General features: G+C 37.9%; 1 protein-coding gene across 1 annotated transcript; it reads left to right on the top strand.

The window, feature by feature from the left end:
- The first annotated feature begins 19,368 nt into the window (after positions 1-19,368).
- On the top strand, positions 19,369-20,112 carry LOC149247655 (protein kinase STUNTED-like). The gene is made up of 3 exons (XM_089455916.1): positions 19,369-19,550; positions 19,715-19,777; positions 19,888-20,112. The coding sequence occupies exons 1-3, from the start codon at positions 19,505-19,507 to the stop codon at positions 20,055-20,057; spliced, it is 279 nt and encodes a 92-aa protein (XP_089312042.1). The 5' UTR covers positions 19,369-19,504; the 3' UTR covers positions 20,058-20,112.
- The last annotated feature ends 531 nt before the right edge of the window (positions 20,113-20,643 follow it).

Raw genomic sequence — 20,643 nt, 5'->3', positions numbered from 1 at the left:
TTTCTCTAAAACCATGACACCTGTGTAAAAAATTAAGGAGGTTTTTCTTGCTTGGCCTATTATGGAAAAAACCCTCTCTCATGTTTTCCAAATTCATTTTTTCTTCCTCAGAAACATCGTTTCAGTAAAACCTATCCCAATGTGTGGAACAGGGGATTTGTCAAAATGAAGTGAAATGAAAGGGAAAAGGAGCTTCTAAATTCTTGAGAAAATGTTGGGAAGTAGGGAGGGATGTTAGGAAGCAGGGGAATGTGTAATTTCAAAGATTGAGTGAGGGGAAGGGGTCCAAAAGGGCAAAACATAGGCCTAGCCTAGAAAATTGTCAAATTGTATCAAGAAACTAGGGTTTGTGGAAAAATGAGGAATTTGAGGTATATCAGTGATGGGAAGTGTTTAATAAGGTACATTAAGGATAGGGGAAGGTGTATGAACATCAGGATACAATTTTTGTTGATGATTTGACCATACAAGAGAAATTACCTTCAAAACCCTAGAAGAGGGAATGAGTCTTGCCCAAGTACAACTGAAGCAAGAACAAGGTGTAAAATGACCCATGGGAACCTAAAATGATGATGAAAACTCTCTGAATGATGGTACACTCAGCTGAATGGTAACATGGACCAACATTTGGACAACTTTGAAAGGAGTGAAAACAAACTCTAGACCTAATACCTAGAGACCAAATTTTACTTGAAGACTCACTGAAATGACAAAATTTGACTTTGACACCCTAAGACCACTTTGTAAGAGCTTGTTTGATCACTGGAGGAAGGCTTCAAAGACTGACACTAATAGATCCTCAATCTGGAATAGGGAAAAATGCAACCGAGTGCTAATTCAAGAACATGGCTTCTAGGAGATAAGAAATGGCAGCAAAGATAGATTTTGGGAGGATGCCTGGATGCAGTACCCTAGAATCAGTTTGGAGGACAGTCTATGGGAAATTCAAGCCTTCACTACCCATCCAGGCACTGAAAAGGTTAGATATTTTTTGCAAGACTCCACTGAATCGTCAAAGTGGAGAGTTTGGAAACCTCTAGATCTTTGGCCAGTTCAGGATCTGCCTCTGGATTGGGAAGCCCTGACCCTGATCCTACGGCAGTGCCCCATTCTGAACAATGGTGAACCAGACAAACTTCATTCGGGACACCTCCCAAAACATATTTTCTCTTTTATAAAATCCTATTCGATTCTTTCCACTTCTTATGACCAGGCTCCAGACCCATTATGGAAAAGAATAAGGTACTCAAAGTTATGGCCCAATATTTATTTCTTTCTTTCGCTTAACCAGCATGGTAATCTCCTCACATGTGATAAAATCAAGATAAAATTCTTCTATGGCCCCTCTCGTTGCCCCTTGTGCACTAGGGAGGAGGAATCAACCGATCACTTACTGAACTTTTGTTCTAAATCGCGGGAAATTTGGGACCGACATGCTACATTATTCGAAGTGATCAGTTCGACAATAGTTTAAAGGACTCTTTAGAGTAGTGGTGATGGAAGCTCTTCTGAAACCCCATTGTCAATAGAGCATGGTGCATCTCATATTGATTTGTTCTTTGGAACATTTGGAAAGCAAGGAACAGAGCGGTATTCCATTAAGAGAAAATCTAGCCTGACCATGTCTGGAAAAAAATGATCTGTAATATTAAAGAAATTATTTTAATCTCTCATTGGTCAGATGAATATTGGAATGTGACAAATAGGGAACATGAAATCTTAATCACGCTCGGCCTGAATCTGACTCTCTCCATCCATGGGCCCGTAGGACCAAGTGCTCCCCAAATGTTTTCAGTAGCCCGCCACGGGGATTCCTCAAACTGAAATTTGATGAAGCCTCCAAGGGAAACCCAATTCTAGCTGGCCAGGTGGGAATACTTCAAAATGACAAAGGGAAAGCTATAAAAACTTATGCAACCTCATGTGGTAACACCACTAATAACGTGGCAGAGTTTGTAGCGCTGGAAAAAGGACTACAAGTTGTAGTGGATCTGGGGGTGGCTAAGTTGTAGGTCACGGGGGACTCTAAAATAGCGATCACCATGCTACAAAAATTAATAAATGGGTCCCCTCTAAACTGGGTGATTAGGAGTTGGAGGCTGGAACTCATCAGTGAACATATTCTCTCAACGATTGCTTCTTTTGAATATATAATTATAGAGCATGTTTAACGAGAGGGCAATAAAGTGACAAACAATCTTGCTAATTGGGGTTGTAATCATCAAGAACATGAACTCATCAGGGATTGGTCCCCGCCCATGTAGGATACACCCATGGAATATCTAAGCAGGATTGTGGCCTCGGAGGAAGCCTCCCTGATGGGGCTGAGGAAATAAGAGGAGGATGTTCTCGAGGGAATGCGAGGGTGCCTATGGTAAGCATGTGGCTATAGGATGGGGGATTGGCCTCACGACCCTCCCATATTACCTTGAGTATGAGAGATAGTAAATACTGACGTGGGAAACCTCAAGTCACATTGGGTCTTGCAGAGGGTGGTGAGCGCATTAACGTTATGGAGGGTGGTGGGGGTGTTCGATGGTCATTCTGCAGCGGAGAGAGTTTTGGATCGTATGTGTGGAGTGCTTGAAGAAGAGGAGGGTGTTGCAGAGGTGCTTTGGGCCAGGCGAAGGGTCAACATTATCGTAGAAGGTTCTTCCCCTGCTAGTGGGTGTGGGTAGTTGTCAATTTTTGAATTGGGCTTGGAAAGAGAAAGTCTATAGGGAACGTGGTGTATGTGCATCTAAGGGGGGTGGCTTGCTGATATGAATATGTAAGCTTGAAGATTTTTAACAACTTACAAGTGAAAATTATATGTGTTTTTGGTAGAGGATCAATTTACTAAACACATAAAACAAGTGAATTTAACCACAATTTACAGCCAAATAGAGACAAAATAATCATATCTGAAACACACAATGCAAAACATGATAAAGGAGTTCGCCCCTTGATGAGCCTCGGTATTGCAACAACAATGTTGCAACTCCCAAGGCTACCGACTTTACTTATCAACTCGGGGTTCGTACAAGCTTAAGAGGTATCACCACTATATGTGCAGTATCCAATATGTCCTCCTTTTGTTGTCATGATTTAATGGATTGCATGTATTGAAACTAAATCCTAAACTAATTGCAGAAAGCGAAATGCTCGAAATGGAAACCTTAACCTATTGCAAGAAATAAAGTGGAAAGAAACATATTCTAATTGCATAAAGATCATGAACTAAATGTAAAAGAAACCTAACTTATCCCTATTTATCACATGTGAAGATTTAAACTAACTGAACATGGAGTCTGATCTAGGGAGTATTAACTATTATGTGCATGTGTGAATATAAAAGAACTATTTTTTTAATCTTTTGTTTAATAAATGGAAATGCTAATCCTCACTTGTTCTTTGGCGGGGGAGACAAGTATGGAGGAAGAGGGTTAAAATGGTTTTGATGGCATGGAGGTCAAGTAGAGGCCTACTCCCAGCTGCAATGATGATTTTTCTCAATTCGGGCTCAAAACAGGTCGCTACAGGATTTCCTACAGGATGTACTAGTTCTCCTACAAGATCCCCTGTAGGGCTTCAAATCGTGATGACAACCACCTGCCTACTAATGAAATATGTACAATCATGTGAAGTGGGCCTTGCAATGTAACCAATCCAACATATGGCTACATACTGAAATTCTGCCCTCATTTTCCCCGAGCAGGCAGAATGATGTACATGTAGGCAACTCACCATAACAACTGAAACCAAGGCTTATGGATGTTACAGATTTACTATACGAAATTATAATTCATCGAATTACTAAGAAAATAAAAGCCAAATTGGATGGTACAAATTTTTTTATTGACTAGGATTCCTTAAGTCTCCATACCAAGTGGAATCACTCAAAAATACCTTTGTTAACCCATGCTAAAAAATAGAAAAATATTACTAGTTTAAAAATCATAAATTTGAGAACTAGTGAGCTAGTAAACCCTTCAAATTCCTAATGTAATCAAGTGAAAATGCAATGAGGTAAAAAAATTTATTAAATAGAATTTTTTTTTTATCTAATACAAGTGAAATCAACTTGATTGAAGCTTGTTAGCATGCTCTAAAAAATAGCAGAAATTTACTACTAATTACCACAAAGGAGTTCCAGAAATCTAAATTTGGGAATAAGAAGACTAATCCAAGTAGCTCAATGATTACAATGACCTTCAAAATCTTTTCCAATGATGAAATGATGCTTGTGATCCTGCAAAAGAACTTACATCAACCATTTAACCCAATCCTACAACAAGAAATCATTAATACTAAATGTAGAAGTAAAAAGAAACAAAAACAAGAGATGCATGTGAATAAGAAGTAAAAAGAAGGAAATAAAATTATACAAAAGGGCTCTGAGGCTTTTGGGATGGCAAAGCCCAAGGAAACTCAGACACCTATGGTGGATAATAAGATTTAGAAGCTGAACATGACACCAATATTCATTATTTTCATCAATACAATTACATCCCTGCAAGAAAATATAATGGAGATGCAGAAATACGAGTTCTCTCCACAAAAAGACTAATGAAAATCTATCCCTAGAGGCAAATTCGACTTGGTACTTATACAAAATGATTAGGAATCATTCCCCATGAAAGGAGTAAGTTTTCCCCACCAAAATCCCTTGATCAGTGGATCTCATTCCCAATACTAGGAATCTGCATTAAATGGCAAGGAACACATTCCTAGATTTTCTCAATCATTGGAGTTCCACAATCTGTGCCATAATTCCATATTATATTGTTGATTTATTATTTAATATTGATCCTCCTGTAGTAGGGAGCAAGTCCCTAAATTATCTCCTCCTCCAAATCTTCATAATCTGTCCAATATTCTCATAATATTCCACAAAAATAAATAATATTAGGCACAAATATGCAATTATTCATAAACCTTCCTAATTAATATATTAAAGTAAAAATTACATTATCTAATGCAAAAAGAGAGGTTTAATGTGTTGAAGGATGGTCATAGGCCTTAATTTACATTTAATTCAGAGGCATGGGCCTTAATTTATGTCTAATTTAGAGGCCCATCATACCCCCTTCTGAAAGTGTTGTTCATCCTCCGAGCAACTAAGTGACCTCATTGTGCCTCATTCATGGCCATAATGGCCTATCTCTTATGCTTTCCTCATTCCTTTCTCTTAAGAATCTTAGTTGTAAGCTCTGTAAGGATAAGCCCAAAAATCTATTTGTGCATAGAAAAATCATTGTTTCTTGAGACCATTAGCTTGGCTTCTTCCCCTTATTCAAGATGGGACCTTGAATATTTTTCAGTTTAGCAAGGTTTTCCACATCCTTATCAACTTTCTGATACCTTGTTCCACAATTTAGACACCTCTAAAATCTTCAAAATGCCTTTAGGTGAGAACTAGAATATCTTGCAGTAATTACTGTCAAAACTACAGGAAACTCGTTTTGAGCATAAATGATAGTCTGAGGTTAGGGCGGGCCCTTAACTTGACTTCCATGCCTTTCTACCATTTCTGTAACTTTTAGGCCTTGGACAAAAGCTAGAAAGAGATTAGAGACCTTTTGGAAAACCTCTTTTTATCACTGCAGTTTGAGTTATGTTTTGATGGTGAATGCCTCATTTCCTTTTGTTGCCTTCTTCTTCTCTCTTATGGCCTATATGATTGCCTAATGGCCTTGGAGTTTTCTGTTTTGATTAGGTCTATCATAGGCATTGGCTTTTTTTGTTTTAGCACCATTTGTTCCTTTCTTCCTTCCTGTAGCAACATTTTGTCTTCTTGTATTAGTCGTTCCTTCTTCCTTCAGAGTCTTCTAACTGTATGGGAGTGAGGAGAAATGATATAGGTTTGTAAAAATGGAGAGGATGCTCTGTTTGCTTTTTCAAGAAATTTTTAGGGTGAGATAGGGTTTGTTCTTGAAATTATGAAATGGGATGGATGAATGATGGATAAATAGTGAATATGAAGTGGATGGAGGGCTTGGAGTGCTGTGGTGACTTGGCCTTTGCAAAAATTTCTTCTTTTAATTGTTGTCCTCATTCCTTGAAATCATCACCCTTCATAATTTGACTTTTCAACATTGCATGAGTGAAGGAGTGAGCTGCAATTAACTAGTTGAAGGCGGCTGAGACTGCTGACCCATCCTTAGCTTATAAAATGTCATCTCTCATGCATTGATAACAAATTTCTAACTATAATATGCTCAAGAGAAGAGGTCAAGAATATTGCATACCTGTACCTACCTAATGGTTGTTGGAGAGACATGCATGCTAATGTTGAATTGATGTTGTTGTGCTTCTCATGACTCAGGTACATCTTCTTGACTGCCTTTTTCTTTTTTGTTGATCTTATTTTGCTAATGGGTTGTCTTCTTGTTGATGTGCAGGTGATGGCTTCCTCTATTGTTGCTGAGCTCTGGAGGAGTTTCATTATGCCTGTAGTTATGCTTCTCCTCTTTCAATCATGGTGCTGAAGGTTAGGCCTGGAGCCTACTGTTACTTCCAAATAGGCTGTTGTAGCTGCCCTTTTTTTAATGTTTGTGTCCTTTCTCTGTTGGAGGGTAAATAGGTATTGGAATGAGTGGAAGGTGTGGCCATAGAGTGACATGGTCATGATGGGTGTTGGCTGAGATGTGGTGAAGTCAGTGTCCGTTTTTCCTATCCCAAAACATTCCTGCATCATAATTTTTTCATCGGACTGTCTTTCCTGTAGATTTTCAGAACTTCCTGTAGTAATTCAGGACAGCCTCATGTAGCGGACTTTTTTTGTCCATATCTCGAAAACGGTAGAATGGATTGACCTAAAAATTTCTAAGCATGTTGCCATCATCATTATGATCCTCACCATAAAAAAAAAATGGTCAATGGATGCACAGATCTTGAGAAAAAAAACTAAAAATGGCTGAAGGTGATGGACGCCGATTTCTTGGAAACTATGCACTAGAATTTGTTGAAATTGCTTAGGCATGTTACCATCATCCATATGCATCTCCCTATGAAACAATTTTTTAAATGGATGCATCGTTTTCAAGTTATGGCAAAAATAAATTTATGCTCTATGTATTTTTGTTTCGTGTAATAAAACAAAGCCTTCCTGTAGTTTTTTAGGACAGCAAGCAAACTAAATGGGAAAAGCTTGAGAATGATAAGTGGATGGTGGAAATAGATGAGGGTGATGGATTGTCATGGCCTTGGCCTTGTTGGAGTATTTGAGCAAAGGAGGAGAAAGTCAAAATTTGACTTCTTTTGACTAGGTTTGACCTATTTTTTCTTTCTTTGGTGGCAACTTGTTTTTGTTCCTTGTAGATGTTGGAGAGCACCTACATTCATCAAAGAGATACATGGGGCAAGGATTTTCTATTTTTTCCTTTTTTTTATTCTAGGCATACTCGCTGCCTCAAGGAGGTTTTCAACTAGTATGTCTGCTTAGGCGCCTCAAAGGAGTTTTTCACCTAACATCTTTTCTTTTTTCTTTTTTTCAACCCATTGACCACCTCATGGAGGTTTTCAATCAATGAGCCAATCTGAAGCGCCTCAAAGGAGGTTCTCACCTGAGATTTTTATTTTTTTCTCCTATTTTTTTTCCTACCCTACCCTACTGGACAAAAAAAAAAAAAATCACTTTCAAGTATAAGAATACTTCCAATGGAGCCATGTGCACATCAAGATGACAAACAAAATGATGTGGAGGCTTGAAATGTATGCTTTGACATGTACCTGGATTTGAGTGATCAAATGCTTTGACTTTGATAATATCAACTGCAATTGAAGAAGAGAGTGTTGCTGCAACTTAGTGACTGTCTGGAACCAAACCTCAATATAACTTTCATGCCCTTGGTTTGATTGCTTATCTGGATCATTCTTCATGTCTTCTTCTACCATGACCTTCAAATCTTCCTCTTTTTGTTGATTGTTCTCTTGAATATATGGAGGATTTGATGGTAACCATGAGGGTGCTCTCTCGATCTCTCATTTTGATGTTTGCTCTTCATCAAGTGCAGCCCATGATTCTATGGTCTTCTCATTTGAATCTTCTTCTCCTGGATGTGGTCCTTCAGTGATATCAAGATAATCTCTTTTTTGCAATACTCTTCCTGAGCTATGGTGAATATCATTGAGATCGAGAGGAGATATTTGGTTGTACCTCAACATTGTAAGTGGGTTGAGCTAATTCAATGTGTGGGTTTGGAAATGGTGGTACATGTAGTTGAGTGGGAGTGTATATTTGAGATGGATGTTGTTTGGGTTGTGGTTGTGGTGGAGGTGAATGGTAAGGATAACATGGAGTTGGTTATGGAGGATATTCAGGAAAATACTTAGGATATTGTGGATGGCTCCCATAAGTTCCTTTCCAACCTTGTTTCCAATATTGGTTTTGGGGTTGAGATGGCCAATGTTGCAAAGGAAAGGGTGTGCTCCAATTACTTTGAGATGGATGTGCATAAGCTTGAAATTGTGAATTAGGCTCTTGTATCATATCAAGATGAATAGGCTGCCATGGCCCTCTTGAATCTACATAACATAGCTACATTAACAATTGGCTTGCTCCATTGTCCTCTTGGTAAACTTCCTTCAACCTTGGTAATGATGCACAATGTTTAACATTATGTGATTTTGCATGGACAACACAAATATCAACATCTTCTTTTTCTTCATCTTGCATTCTTAACATTTCTACTTCTTTGGTTAGATTGCTAAGAATTTATGTTTTAAAATCATCAAACAAATTTCCAAGTCTAGCTTGACTTACCGATCTTGATGTTGATTTACTTACCCTTGCCTTTCCTGTTGATATGTGTTTGCATGTTTCACAAATTTATTCAAATAATAATTGGTATACATCACCTCTACTCATGAGATCAAGGAGATCAATCCACTCATCCCTAATTGTTCTAAGTAAGAGGGTTTTTAGTGTGTCGGATCTTAAATGATGTAGTTTTTCCCTCTTAACATTATACATGAACCTCTCTACTAGATCCTCTAGACTCTCATCTTATTTTTTATTCATTCTAAAGATTTCTTCTTTAATAACACGATCTTTATATTTTTCTATAAATATATTTTGCATATCATTCCATGATCTTATTGAATTAGTCCCTAAACTCATGAACCATTTAAGAGCTCTATCCTTCAATGTTGCTGGAAACAATTTCAATTTTTGAGTTTATAATAAGTAACCATAAGATCTACAAACAATTTCAAATTCAAAGAGAAAGGTTTCTGGATCCTCTAACCTTAGACCATGAAATTTTGGAAGAAAATATGGAGGGATTTTCTTCATGTGCACATTGATATCAGTATCTTGAATGGGGAATCTGAGAGGATCTTCCTCATTGTTATCTTATTCATCCATTTCTTCTACATTCTTTCCCATCTCTTCTTCTTCTTCTACTTGCAAAAGGGGATGGTGATATGGTTCTTACTACACCATGTGATCAAATTGGGGGGGTGGGTTGGTGTTGGAGAATTTTTTTTGTTTTTGTTTTTATGATTGAATGAAAACTATAATGCAATGCAATTTTCTACTTTTGAAATTAAATATGCCTAATGTAAATATTTTTTTTTTTGCAAAAAGTAAAAATAAATGAATCAACTAGTGAAGAAAACAATGCATACTTTGACACCTCCCTGGCAACGCTGCCAAAAAGTGATGAGCCTCAATATTGCAACAAGAATGATGCAACTCCCAAGGCTACCGACTTTAATTATCAACTCAGGGTTCGTACAAACTTAAGAGATATCGGCACTATATGTGTAGTATCCAATGTGTCCTTCCTTTGCTATCATGATGTAATGGAGTGCATGTGCTGAAACCAAATCCTAAACTAATTGCAGAAAACAAAATGCTCGAAATGGAATCCTTAACCTATTGCAAGAAATAAAGTACAAGGAAATAAACATATTCTAATTGCATAAAGATCATGAACTGAATGTAAAAGAAACCTAACTTAACCCTATTTATCACATGTGATGATTTAAACTAACTAAGCATGGAGTCTGATCTAGGGAATATTAACTGTTATGTGCATGTGTGAATATAAAAGAACTCATTTTTTAATCTTTTTTGTTTTATAAATGCAAATGTTAATCCTCACTTGTTCTTTGGAGGGCGAGACAGGTATGGAGGAAGAGGGTTAAAATGGTCTTGATGGCATGGAGTTCAAGGAGAGGCCTAATCCCAAATTCAATGATGATTTTTCTCAATTCGGGCTCAAAACAGGCCGCTACAGGATGTACTAGTTCTCCTACAGGATCCCCTATTTTACTACAGGATGTTACAAATTACTATACGAAATTATAATTCATCGAATGGCTAAGAAAATCAAATCCAAATTGGATGGGAAAAATTTTGTTATTACTAGGATGTCTTAGGTCTCCATACCAAGTGGAATCACTTAAAAATACCTCTGTTAACCCATGCTAAAAAATAGCAGAAAATTACAAGTCTAAAAATCGGAAATTTGAGAACTAGTGAGCTAGTAAATCCATCAAATGCTAACATAATCAAGTGAAAATGTAATGGAGTAAATTTTGTTATTAAATAAAATGTTTTTATGATCTAACACAAGTGGAATCAACTTGATTGAATCTCGTTAGCATGCTCTAAAAAATAGTAGAAATTTATTGCTAGTTGCCACATAGGAGTTCCAGAAATCTAGATTTGGGAATAAGAATACTAATCCAAGTAGGTCAATGATTATGATGACCTTCCAAATATTTTCAAATGATGAAATGATGCTTGTGATCCTACAAAATAATTTGCATCAACCATTTAACCCAATCATACAACAAGAAATCATTAGTACTAAATGCAGAAGTAGAAAGAAACAAAAACAAGAGATGCGTGTGAATAAGAAGTGAAAAGAAGGAAAGAAAATGATACAAAAGGGCTCTGAGGCTCCTGGGATGGCCAAGCCCAAGGAAACTCAGACACCTATGGAGGAGAATAAGATTTAGAAGCTGAACATGACACCAATCTTCATTATTTTCATCAATACAATTACATCCGTGCAAGAAAATACAATGGAGCTATAGAAATACGAGTTCTCTCCACAAGAAGGCTAATGAAAATCTATCCCTAGAGGCAAATTTGACTTGGTACTTATACAAAATGATTAGGAATCATTCTCCGTGAAATGAGGAAGCATTCCCAAACAAAATCCCTTGATTCGTGGATCTTGTTCCCAATACTAGGAATCTGCATTAAATGGCAGGGAACACATTCCTAGATTTTCTCAATCATTGGAGTTCCACAATTTGTGCCATAATTCCATAATATTTTGTTGATTTATTATTTAATATTGATCCTTCTGTAGTAGGGGCAAGTCCCTAAATTATCTCCTCTTCCAAATCTTCATAATCTGCTCAATATTCTCATAATACTCCATAATATTAGGCACAAATATGCAATTATTCATAAACATTCCTAATGAATATATTAAAGTTAAAAATACATTATCTAATGCAAAAAGAGAGGTTTAATGTGTTGAAGGATGGTCATAGGCCGTAATTTATGTTTAATTTAGAGGCATGGGCCTTAATTTATGTCTAATTTAGAGGCCCATCACCCCTCTCCTGGGCTACATCTCCTGATCCAACTTCCAATGCAGGGCCTCTTTCATTAAGTGATCAAAAGTGTGTTTTAATGCTTTTATATTGCTCAAACAATAAAATTGATGTCTCCAATGGATTCAACACTGTAAAAAACCCCCATCTAGGTTCTTTCTGCACCTCATTTGGCTAAAAATTGAGTAAGTTATGCATATTACAAGTTTTTGCCCGATTCCATAGCTAATCATCCTCCAATTCGACCCCAACCTGGATTGAGCACCCCAAACCTAGAACCGGCACGCAAATCTGGCTTACAATCTCACTCAATGGGCGAAATTGTAGGACCGTTAATTTGTTCATTAAGCGCCCAGTTTTGAAAAACTTGGTCATGTTGGAGCATGAGACCGCATTGGGGGCCGAGATTCCAGGACCTAACTCTGCGCCCCTTTGGTTTGTCACGCCCTTAGTCATATTGGGTCCCGGTGACCTGGGGTTGGCCCTCCTATCTCCGCTGCACCTATGGTCATGTGGCTATCATGTGCCTTGGGGCTGGCACCATCCTCTTTTTCACCTCTGGTTTGAGTGTTGGCTACCTGTGTTGTATGTGGGGAACTATGGTCGTGGGATGGGCTAAGGCCTAGCGCCTTGGCCCCTCCACTTGCGGTCCCATGGGCACTAGGATGGTCAGGGGCTAGGGCTTAGCCCAACCTCCTCCTCCATATGCGCTACCATTAACCTTTAAAAAACACTGCATTGGCATAGTTATTAAGCAACACTTGTGGCGCGATGGTGGAGCATCGTGTTGCCACTTTGGAGGTCTGTTGTTCAAATCCCATGGAGACCCGATCTAGCTATAAACCAAATTTTCCCAAATAAGAGGAGGCCACGTGGCAGCCACCGATTGGCCCACGTGGATCTCCCTCATTAGTCCAGCACAACAACCAATGAACTAATAAAAATTGTCATACATGAGCCAATAAGAACGAGACAAGTGTCATCCAGCCATAGATCCTCATAAACATAATCGCCTACCTAGTCAAATGCCTAGTCAGCGTACAGACTGCTAACTAGGTGTACCTGCAACTTCAACTTTTAAATTTTTAGTTGTTTGGAAAATCATTTAGAATATGATAATCGGGAGCATACAATATTGGTTTTGAATGAAATGAGTTGCGTTGGATTTGGATTGCCAAGATCTATCCAATCGTATAGGTTTCAAGCATTTTTTTTATCACTGAATTTTGACTTGCGCCATCACCATCTCGAGGTGGTAGAAATGGGGGCTCAGCTGGGAGTTGTGTGCCGCTGCGTCAGGATGGCCTCAATCAGTGACAAGGCTGCTACATGGAGCACTGTCGAGATGTGGTTCAGTTAATTTTGGATCGTCTCGAGAATTCACAGCAGGTTAGACCAGAGGAGCACGACGAATTGATAACATCTCTCGAAAAAATGCATTATTTCCAATGACATACCTCGGAGCGTGTTTTGGTGGTATGGCACAGCCAGAAATTGCTATCAGAGAAGGTCGAGAAACTGGAGGCCTGGATGGTCCATTTCGAGGAGCATGTCCAATGCTCATTTTTTCATCCACCACCTCTTGGTACAACTCCAAACAACCCAACTTCCATCACCTCTACAATCAGCATGGATACAAGTGTTTTATATGTTCACTCCAGACAACCCAACTTCCATCACCTCTACAATCAGCATAGATGCAAGTGTTTTATATGTTCTATCTATTTACTGTGGCCTATGGCCTTTGAAATTGTGGATTGTGTCTCTCTTTGTTTTTTTTATTTCATTGTCATATGCTTTTGGTGATAGTCAACAAACCTAGTCGGGGTGGACTACCTATGTTTTTCCTCTGATGTATTTCCTTTTGAAACTATGAATATAAATTTGACTTACAAGAAAAAAACGTAATTGTACAGAGTAAATTAGAATAAAATTATAAATAGCCTATTTCATGATGTCACTGTGTGTATACCCTGAAGGGCGACATACGTACAGAGAATGTTCAATTCCAAACAAAATCCAGCCAAATATTTTCTCAGAAAATAACAAAAAATAAAAACAAACATAACAATTGTAACCCGAGGTTGTAAACCCGGAAGGAAAGGAGGAGAGTAAACTCTTTTGTCATTATACAAAGAAACCCTTAAATATTCTAGAAGCAGAGGCTCGGTGCCAGAGGATAGTTGCACCTGTGAAACGAAATATGTTATTTAGTATCACCAATCTCCTAGCTGAAGAATAACCATCAAGGAGAAGCATAACATACCCACCTGGAGGAGGAAATAATTGTTAGCATACGTCGACTTGACCTAAGTGACAATCAGCCATAGATACGGGATTGCAGTAATAATACTTGTAACGAAAACATTAGACATAAAGAGGAAACCATTAAGGCTCATGAATCACATAAAAAATTAAGTGTAAATGCCAAAGATAAATGGAAAATGAAGCATGGCATGAGTTGTGACAGCACAATACCTAGTATTTTTGTGAACTGGGCTTCCATATACATGTAGGCTATGAATGGAAGTAGTAGACCCAATGAGTAGGAAAAAGAAACCACAAACCAGGAATAATAGTTAGGAAATGTGAAATCCAAGTTCGACATATGATGATGAGTTGAATTAAACAAAAACAACTGCCAAAAGAGGAAACTTTACTCTCAGCTAAATCTTTTTACACTCAAGATGTCACCACAGATTCGGATGCTGGAAATTTCCAGGAGACTGTAGATATGGTTGGGTAACAAGACGAAAGACAAGATTCAACAATAACCTCATAAAGGATTTTACTAGCAAGAGAAGAATTTAAAAATAAAAACATAGAAATTAATAATGCATTACCTAAATTGAGGCTGAGACAAATAACTTGGAGGCCATCACAGCTACACCATTAGCACGTTCTTCACTCTGTAATAGAAAACTATAAGCTCTACCAAATGGAAAAGTAAAAACCAAAAGCTGTCAGAGTTTAATAGAACAGGATATAACTTACTTGTGTATCCATTTGTTCATGGGTTGTCACTCTCCTATGGGTGATTGTTTAGAAGTTTGTCAGCAAGGGCAGGATGGGTTGGGTGGTGACCGCTTAAGAGGCCACCACTCATAGTTACAGACAAAGAAATGTTCGTGATGGAATTAACAACCCAAATGAGGAAGAGAAGGCTCATAGAGGAGCTAGGGTTTGAACAATTTCTCTACACCATTGATTTGAGGAAGATATATCTTGACCATCGACCACACGCCATACACAATCCCTGATGGAGGCCATGTGATATGATAGGGTAAATCATGTGGACCAGGGTACGAGGATAAGAACTATTAGGTGAGTTATTCGATGCCATTATACCATGAGCGTACTCGGCTGACCTTGCCTTGAGAAAATGGGAAGATTTGGTTATGGATGTAATATGAGCACAAATTCCCTGACATCGTACATAAAATCCTTGACACTACATTGGAAGTGACCATAGAAGCTCATTAAGGCACAAACCAAAATTATCATAGAAATTAAAGAGATCAATTTTCAAATTGGTGGCATATACCATCTAAAATTAATGAGAAACATATGGCTACCAATAAATAAAATGTTATATGGGTATAATAGTAACCATAGGTATAGATGTGAATCCATTATGAAAAAAATCACTTTCATATTAACTTAATTATTCAATTTGTTGTTATTTATTTCGAGTGAATCTAGGAACATCACATCCTTGCTCCAAAGCTAGAATGCTCCAAGAAAACTATAAGGGTCCAAGAGTGTAAGGGAGAGAGAATAATGAGAGAGCTCCAAACAGAACTATCAAAAGGTTACAAACTGATCCTCAGAAGCCTTTTCATCAATGAGGCCTCCATTTTCTTCATTTTCCATTATTTTCTTTCAATTTCCTCTTCACATGCAACTTATGACCTTTCTCCTTCTTTTTCTCCTACTTTCTTTATTTTCATAAATAAATGTGCCAAAATACCTTTTTTCCTACTTAATGGCCACCCACCTATTCCAACTAGACCTCCAGTCAATTTCAATTCTTTCCTTGTTTATTTCAGCGTTTACTATTTTTAGCACTTTTTTGGATCCTAAACTTCCGGAGCAGTTCTGACCCCCTAAACGACGTTTTTTTTTTAGGTCTGCTAAATGCCCATAGCCTTAGGCAAGGACCTATGACAAAACCTATAGTAATCAGGGAGACCCTTCCAACAAGGTATCTGTTGGCATTATGATACATATATTTAGGCCGATAGGCCTTCCTATGCATCAACAATCATCAACCCATTTACCCTGCTCCGTTCGATCAGATGAGATACTTTCAACCGTTGATTTGAAGGGTGGTTTCTGCTGCCGATTTTACAGCCAGTTGTTACGCATTTTACGTCGGAGTTCCAGGACACCACTTGGGTGCAGCACAATCCCAAGTCCAGGTGCATGCACCTGTCTGCACAAACTCCTCCCTCTACATTCGACAGGGTTTAGAGGTTAGTATAGCGTCGTGTATATATTCGCGCAGAAATCCAACTGCTCCTTTTTCTATAGCAACACGGCAAGAGCCGAGCGCAATTCGATTTGGGTCTGTTCTCAGCCTGCAATTCTTGAGGGGGGTCAAAATTTCTCAGAGCTCACGCGCTTTGTTAATGGATTCTCAGTCCAATTCTCAATGCAAATTCAACGCATCTTCTTCATCTTTGTACATCAAATCCTTTAGACAAAAGCAAAATTGACAACAGCAATCCAGCGACTCTGTTTTTCTGAAATCCTGCGCGTGGTTTCGGGAGCTCTGGAAGTACAGACGGGTGGCTTTGAGAGTTCTTTAGCCAGGTACGGCATTGAAATTCTGTGCATAAGATCCTCATTAATGAATGATCTGTTTCCATTTATCTTTAGTCGAAGGAGTAAACAGTAGACCCCCCTTTTTTATCTTGCTTTGGACGGAAACCCAAAGGGTTTCGATCCCGTGATCTCCTTATACAGACCCAACAATACTTTTCTCGGCGGGTAAGTGCTCCATGATGGGCACTAGTGGTGCTCCCAAGAGGTCCATCCGACCACTGCGGCAAAGGGCTAAGGTTCCAAGATGGGCTTCCTTTGATGCCCAACAGCGGGGTGGGGTTCCTAAGGCTGACGTGGACCCTTTCCCACCTTTTCCTCCAACCTCATCCTCTTCTAATCATCTCCAGAGAAAGCCAAGTCAGGGTTCTGTTATGGACAAGAATTATCTGAAAGATAGAATGATGTCTCGGCTGTGGTGCGGCACGAAAATATTTCCTTTATGTCTCCAAATTCTAGAGGCAAACCCTGGAAAGGATTTTCTCAATTAATAGAAAAAGTTGTTGTTAGGCCAGAGAAATTGATTGATCCTTATCCTAATACAACCCTAGCTAGCACTACTATGCTGTAGGGTGTGACAGATGATGCAGATCAGAAAAAGGTTGCAGTAGAGAAACTGAAGGCCTTGTATGGTTGGGCTGATGAGAGCCTGATAGAGGATGTTTTAGTGGCTGTTAATTATGAGCTTGAACAAGCCTCTGCTTCCCTGGAGTCTATGGTTGTGATGACGTTGCCAGAGAATTCAAATCCCTCTGATGTATCTAAAGCTGTTGAGAATTCTCTACCTGATCAGAGTTCTGAAGAAGTGGCCCTCTATTGCCTGAGTCCTTGGGTTTTGAAAATTTACATGTGACAGTTGCAAGAGGACACATGCCAACTGCTCCCCCTGAGCCAGAATGGGAGGAAGATGATGTATATTTGAAACATCGAAAGGAAGCATTGTGGATGCTCAGGTATATTTTGCCAGCCTATTTCCATGAAGTCCATTGAATTTTTTTAAGGTGATCATTACTGATAATTGGGAAGGCATGAACATATATTATCATTGCTTGTTTTCAAGCAGGGCTGCAAATCGACATTCAAGGGAAGCTGAAAGAGCTTATTTGCAAGGCGATCACAGCACTGCTAGGAATATTTCTCTAAAATCAAAAGAGGAACATTTGGCTGCAGATAAACTAAATGCTAAGGCAGCTGCAGAAATTCTTCAAATTAGAAATGAAAAACATAAGGACATTTGGAAGTTAGATCTACATGGGCTTCATGCAGCAGAAGCGGTGCAGGCCTTGGAATTGCGATTGGAAATGATTGAATACAATACTTCTTCCCCATCTGGTCCAGGAACAAACCAGCGAAGCAATTTCAATACAGAGCAACAATCTTCGGGATTATTATCCTTGCAAACTTGGAGGCCATCTGAACTTCAAGTCATAACAGGTAAGAAGTTACTTCACTATTTCATCTGAAATCAATTGTTGGTTGTTCTAAAAATTTGCAAGATACTGTCACAAGGGAAAATATAGAGCAATTGGACAAGTCCTTATATTGGAAATATGCAAGGGAAAAACAATTATATCAATGAAACTGTGATTTCTTGTTTTGTCTGTTGTCAAATTTTGATGTGACTAACTATAATCTAGTGATGAGCATCATATGACGTGACTGACTATAATCTAGTGATGGGCATCGTCTGATTATGGATATCAGATTCCTATCTCAGCAAATATACAGTTTCAAACACTCTGTTTTGTTGTTTTATGCTATATTTGCAAGATTTTGTCACAATCTGCTATATTTGCAAGATTTTGTCACAATCTGCTATATTTGCAAGATTTTGTCACAAGGAAAATATAGAGCAATTAGATAAGTCCTTATATTAAAATATGCAAGGGAAGAACAATTGAATCAATGAAAATGCGATTTCCTGTTCTGTCTGTTATCCGATATGATGTTACTTAGTCCAATCTAGTGATGGCCATCATCTGATTATGGATAGAAGATTCCTATCTCAGCAAAAATACAGTTTCAAACGGTATATGTTTTGTTGTTTTCTGCTCTATTCGCTAGATATTGCCACAAGGGAAAATATAAAACAATTGGATAAGTGCTTATATTGGAAATATGCAAGAGAAAAACAATTATATCCATGAAAATGTGATTTCTTGTTCTGTCGGTTGTCAAACATGATGTGACTGAGTCTAATCTAGTGATGGGCATCATCTGATTATGGAAAGCAGATTCCTATCTCAGCAAAAATACAGTTTCAAACAGTATATGTTTTACTGGTTTCTACTCTATTTTCAAGACATTGCCACAAGGGAAAAGATAGAGCGATTGGACAAGTCGTTATATTGGAAATATGCAAGGGAAAAACAATTATATCCATGAAACTATGATTTTTTGTTGTCCGTTGTCCAGTATGATGTGACTCCATCTAATCTAGTGATGGGCATCATCTCATTATGGATAGCAGATTCCTCTCACAGCAAAATATAGTTTCATATAGTATATATTTGCTTGTTGTTTTGTGTTATATTTGTTAAATGTTTATCATCCTTATATGTAAGTTCATCGCTTTGTATTTCTATTGCAGGAGTTGGAGTCCACAGTAGTGGTGGTGTTGCTCTTCCTATTGCAATTAAAAAAATTCTTATTGATAAGGGGTATATATTCATCTCATACTTTTATCATGAATTAACTTGTATTAGTGCTTTCATTGAAATTAACTGCATGTGGTTCAGTTGTATTTGCATTGATCGTATTATCTTAGACTCTTATTGAACTGTGCCTGATTTCATTTTGATTAAACTTCTAGAATGAATAGGGAAAATTAGATATCCACCATGCACATTTCCTTACATCGAATCTAGCCAGTTATCATATCTTCTCAGCAGTCTATGACTTTGGAAGTTTTGAGTGGATAAGAATGTCTGTAAAAATTTATTGATAGTTTGCTTAGCATATCTATTGGACCGTGCAGGTACAAATTTAGTGAAGCTAGAGCAGGCGTGATTGTTGTTCGCCCTAAGTTCCGCTACAATTAGATTCCTCTTTTTAACTACCCAGCAGTTTGTATGTACATTAAAATGAGCGAGATGAAGAGAATGGTCATTGGTGCAGCATGTTGTCTGAGACAGGCAGCTCAGTTTCGACCTCGAATGAACAGAGTAATTACTCTTATTCTCTTTAGTTGCGTATATATGTTTCAGTTTCTGATCTTATGTCAAATTTAGTTGCTTGAAGACGTTTCCTTTCCTGTGAGGAGTTAGTGCTAGAATTGTTTTTGCCCATAACGAAGAAATTGTTTCATTAATTGGTTACTGTGTTGAAGAGAAGGAGTACTTTTTGGTCTACAACTTGTTACTGAGAGGAAGTCTGGAAGAAACTCTTTATGGTATGTAGTATGCCAATTTTCATGCATTTATCATGTTACGTCCTTGGAGATTTTTATTATTTTTTAGTGTTAAGTGTTGTTCCCAATTCTCATGAAAAGTTCAGTTATAGGAGGAAAGGACAAGCCACGGGCTCATTGGAAAGATAGGCTGAAAGTGGCCATTGGAATTGTTGAAGCTTTGACTTATCTATATGAAGGTTGTTCTCATCCTATCATCCATAGAGATGTGAAATCATCTAATATTTTGCTTTCTGAAGACTTTGAACCTCAGGTATCTTGATCTTTGTGAGAGAAACAAGTTCTCAAGCTTCTGTTGAATTGTTTGTATTTTTTGGTTGGAGATGTTATAATAAGATTTGCTTGATCATTAACTAGCAAATAATCTTTCGATGGATCGTTAACTAAAGACATTCTGTGAATAGTTGTCAGATTTTGGGCTGGCCAAATGGGCTTCAACAACATCTGCATATATCACATGTAGTGATGTTGTAGGTACATTTGGGTAAATATCCATTTCTTTCTTTACACTAGCTCTTTCCTTTAAAAAATAAATGTCATTTATAATCAAGACTTCATAAAACTAGCTGCTATCATATTTCAGGTATCTGGCTCCAGAATATTTCATGTATGGAAAGGTTAATGAGAAGACGAACGTGTATTCCTTTGGAGTATTTCTTCTAGAGCTAATAACTGGAAGAAAACCAATCAATGACAAGAATCCTAAAGGCCAAGAAAGCCTAGTTATGTGGGTAGGGCTCTAGTGTCCTTGCTTGTTTTGTATTTGATAATTTTGGATTCTTTTGGTTTCTTTGTCCTAGTTCAGAATCTTAATCTCTTGTAAATTTCAAAATTTAGGCAAGGCCATT

This window comes from Pinus tabuliformis, chromosome 7, assembly GCF_031772625.1.
Source record: "Pinus tabuliformis cultivar Carrire ecotype Pingquan chromosome 7, CPIR1, whole genome shotgun sequence".
Lineage (NCBI taxonomy): Eukaryota > Viridiplantae > Streptophyta > Pinopsida > Pinales > Pinaceae > Pinus > Pinus tabuliformis.
Note: the sequence above shows the minus strand (reverse complement) of the source record. Positions and strands in the feature narration are given on the sequence as shown.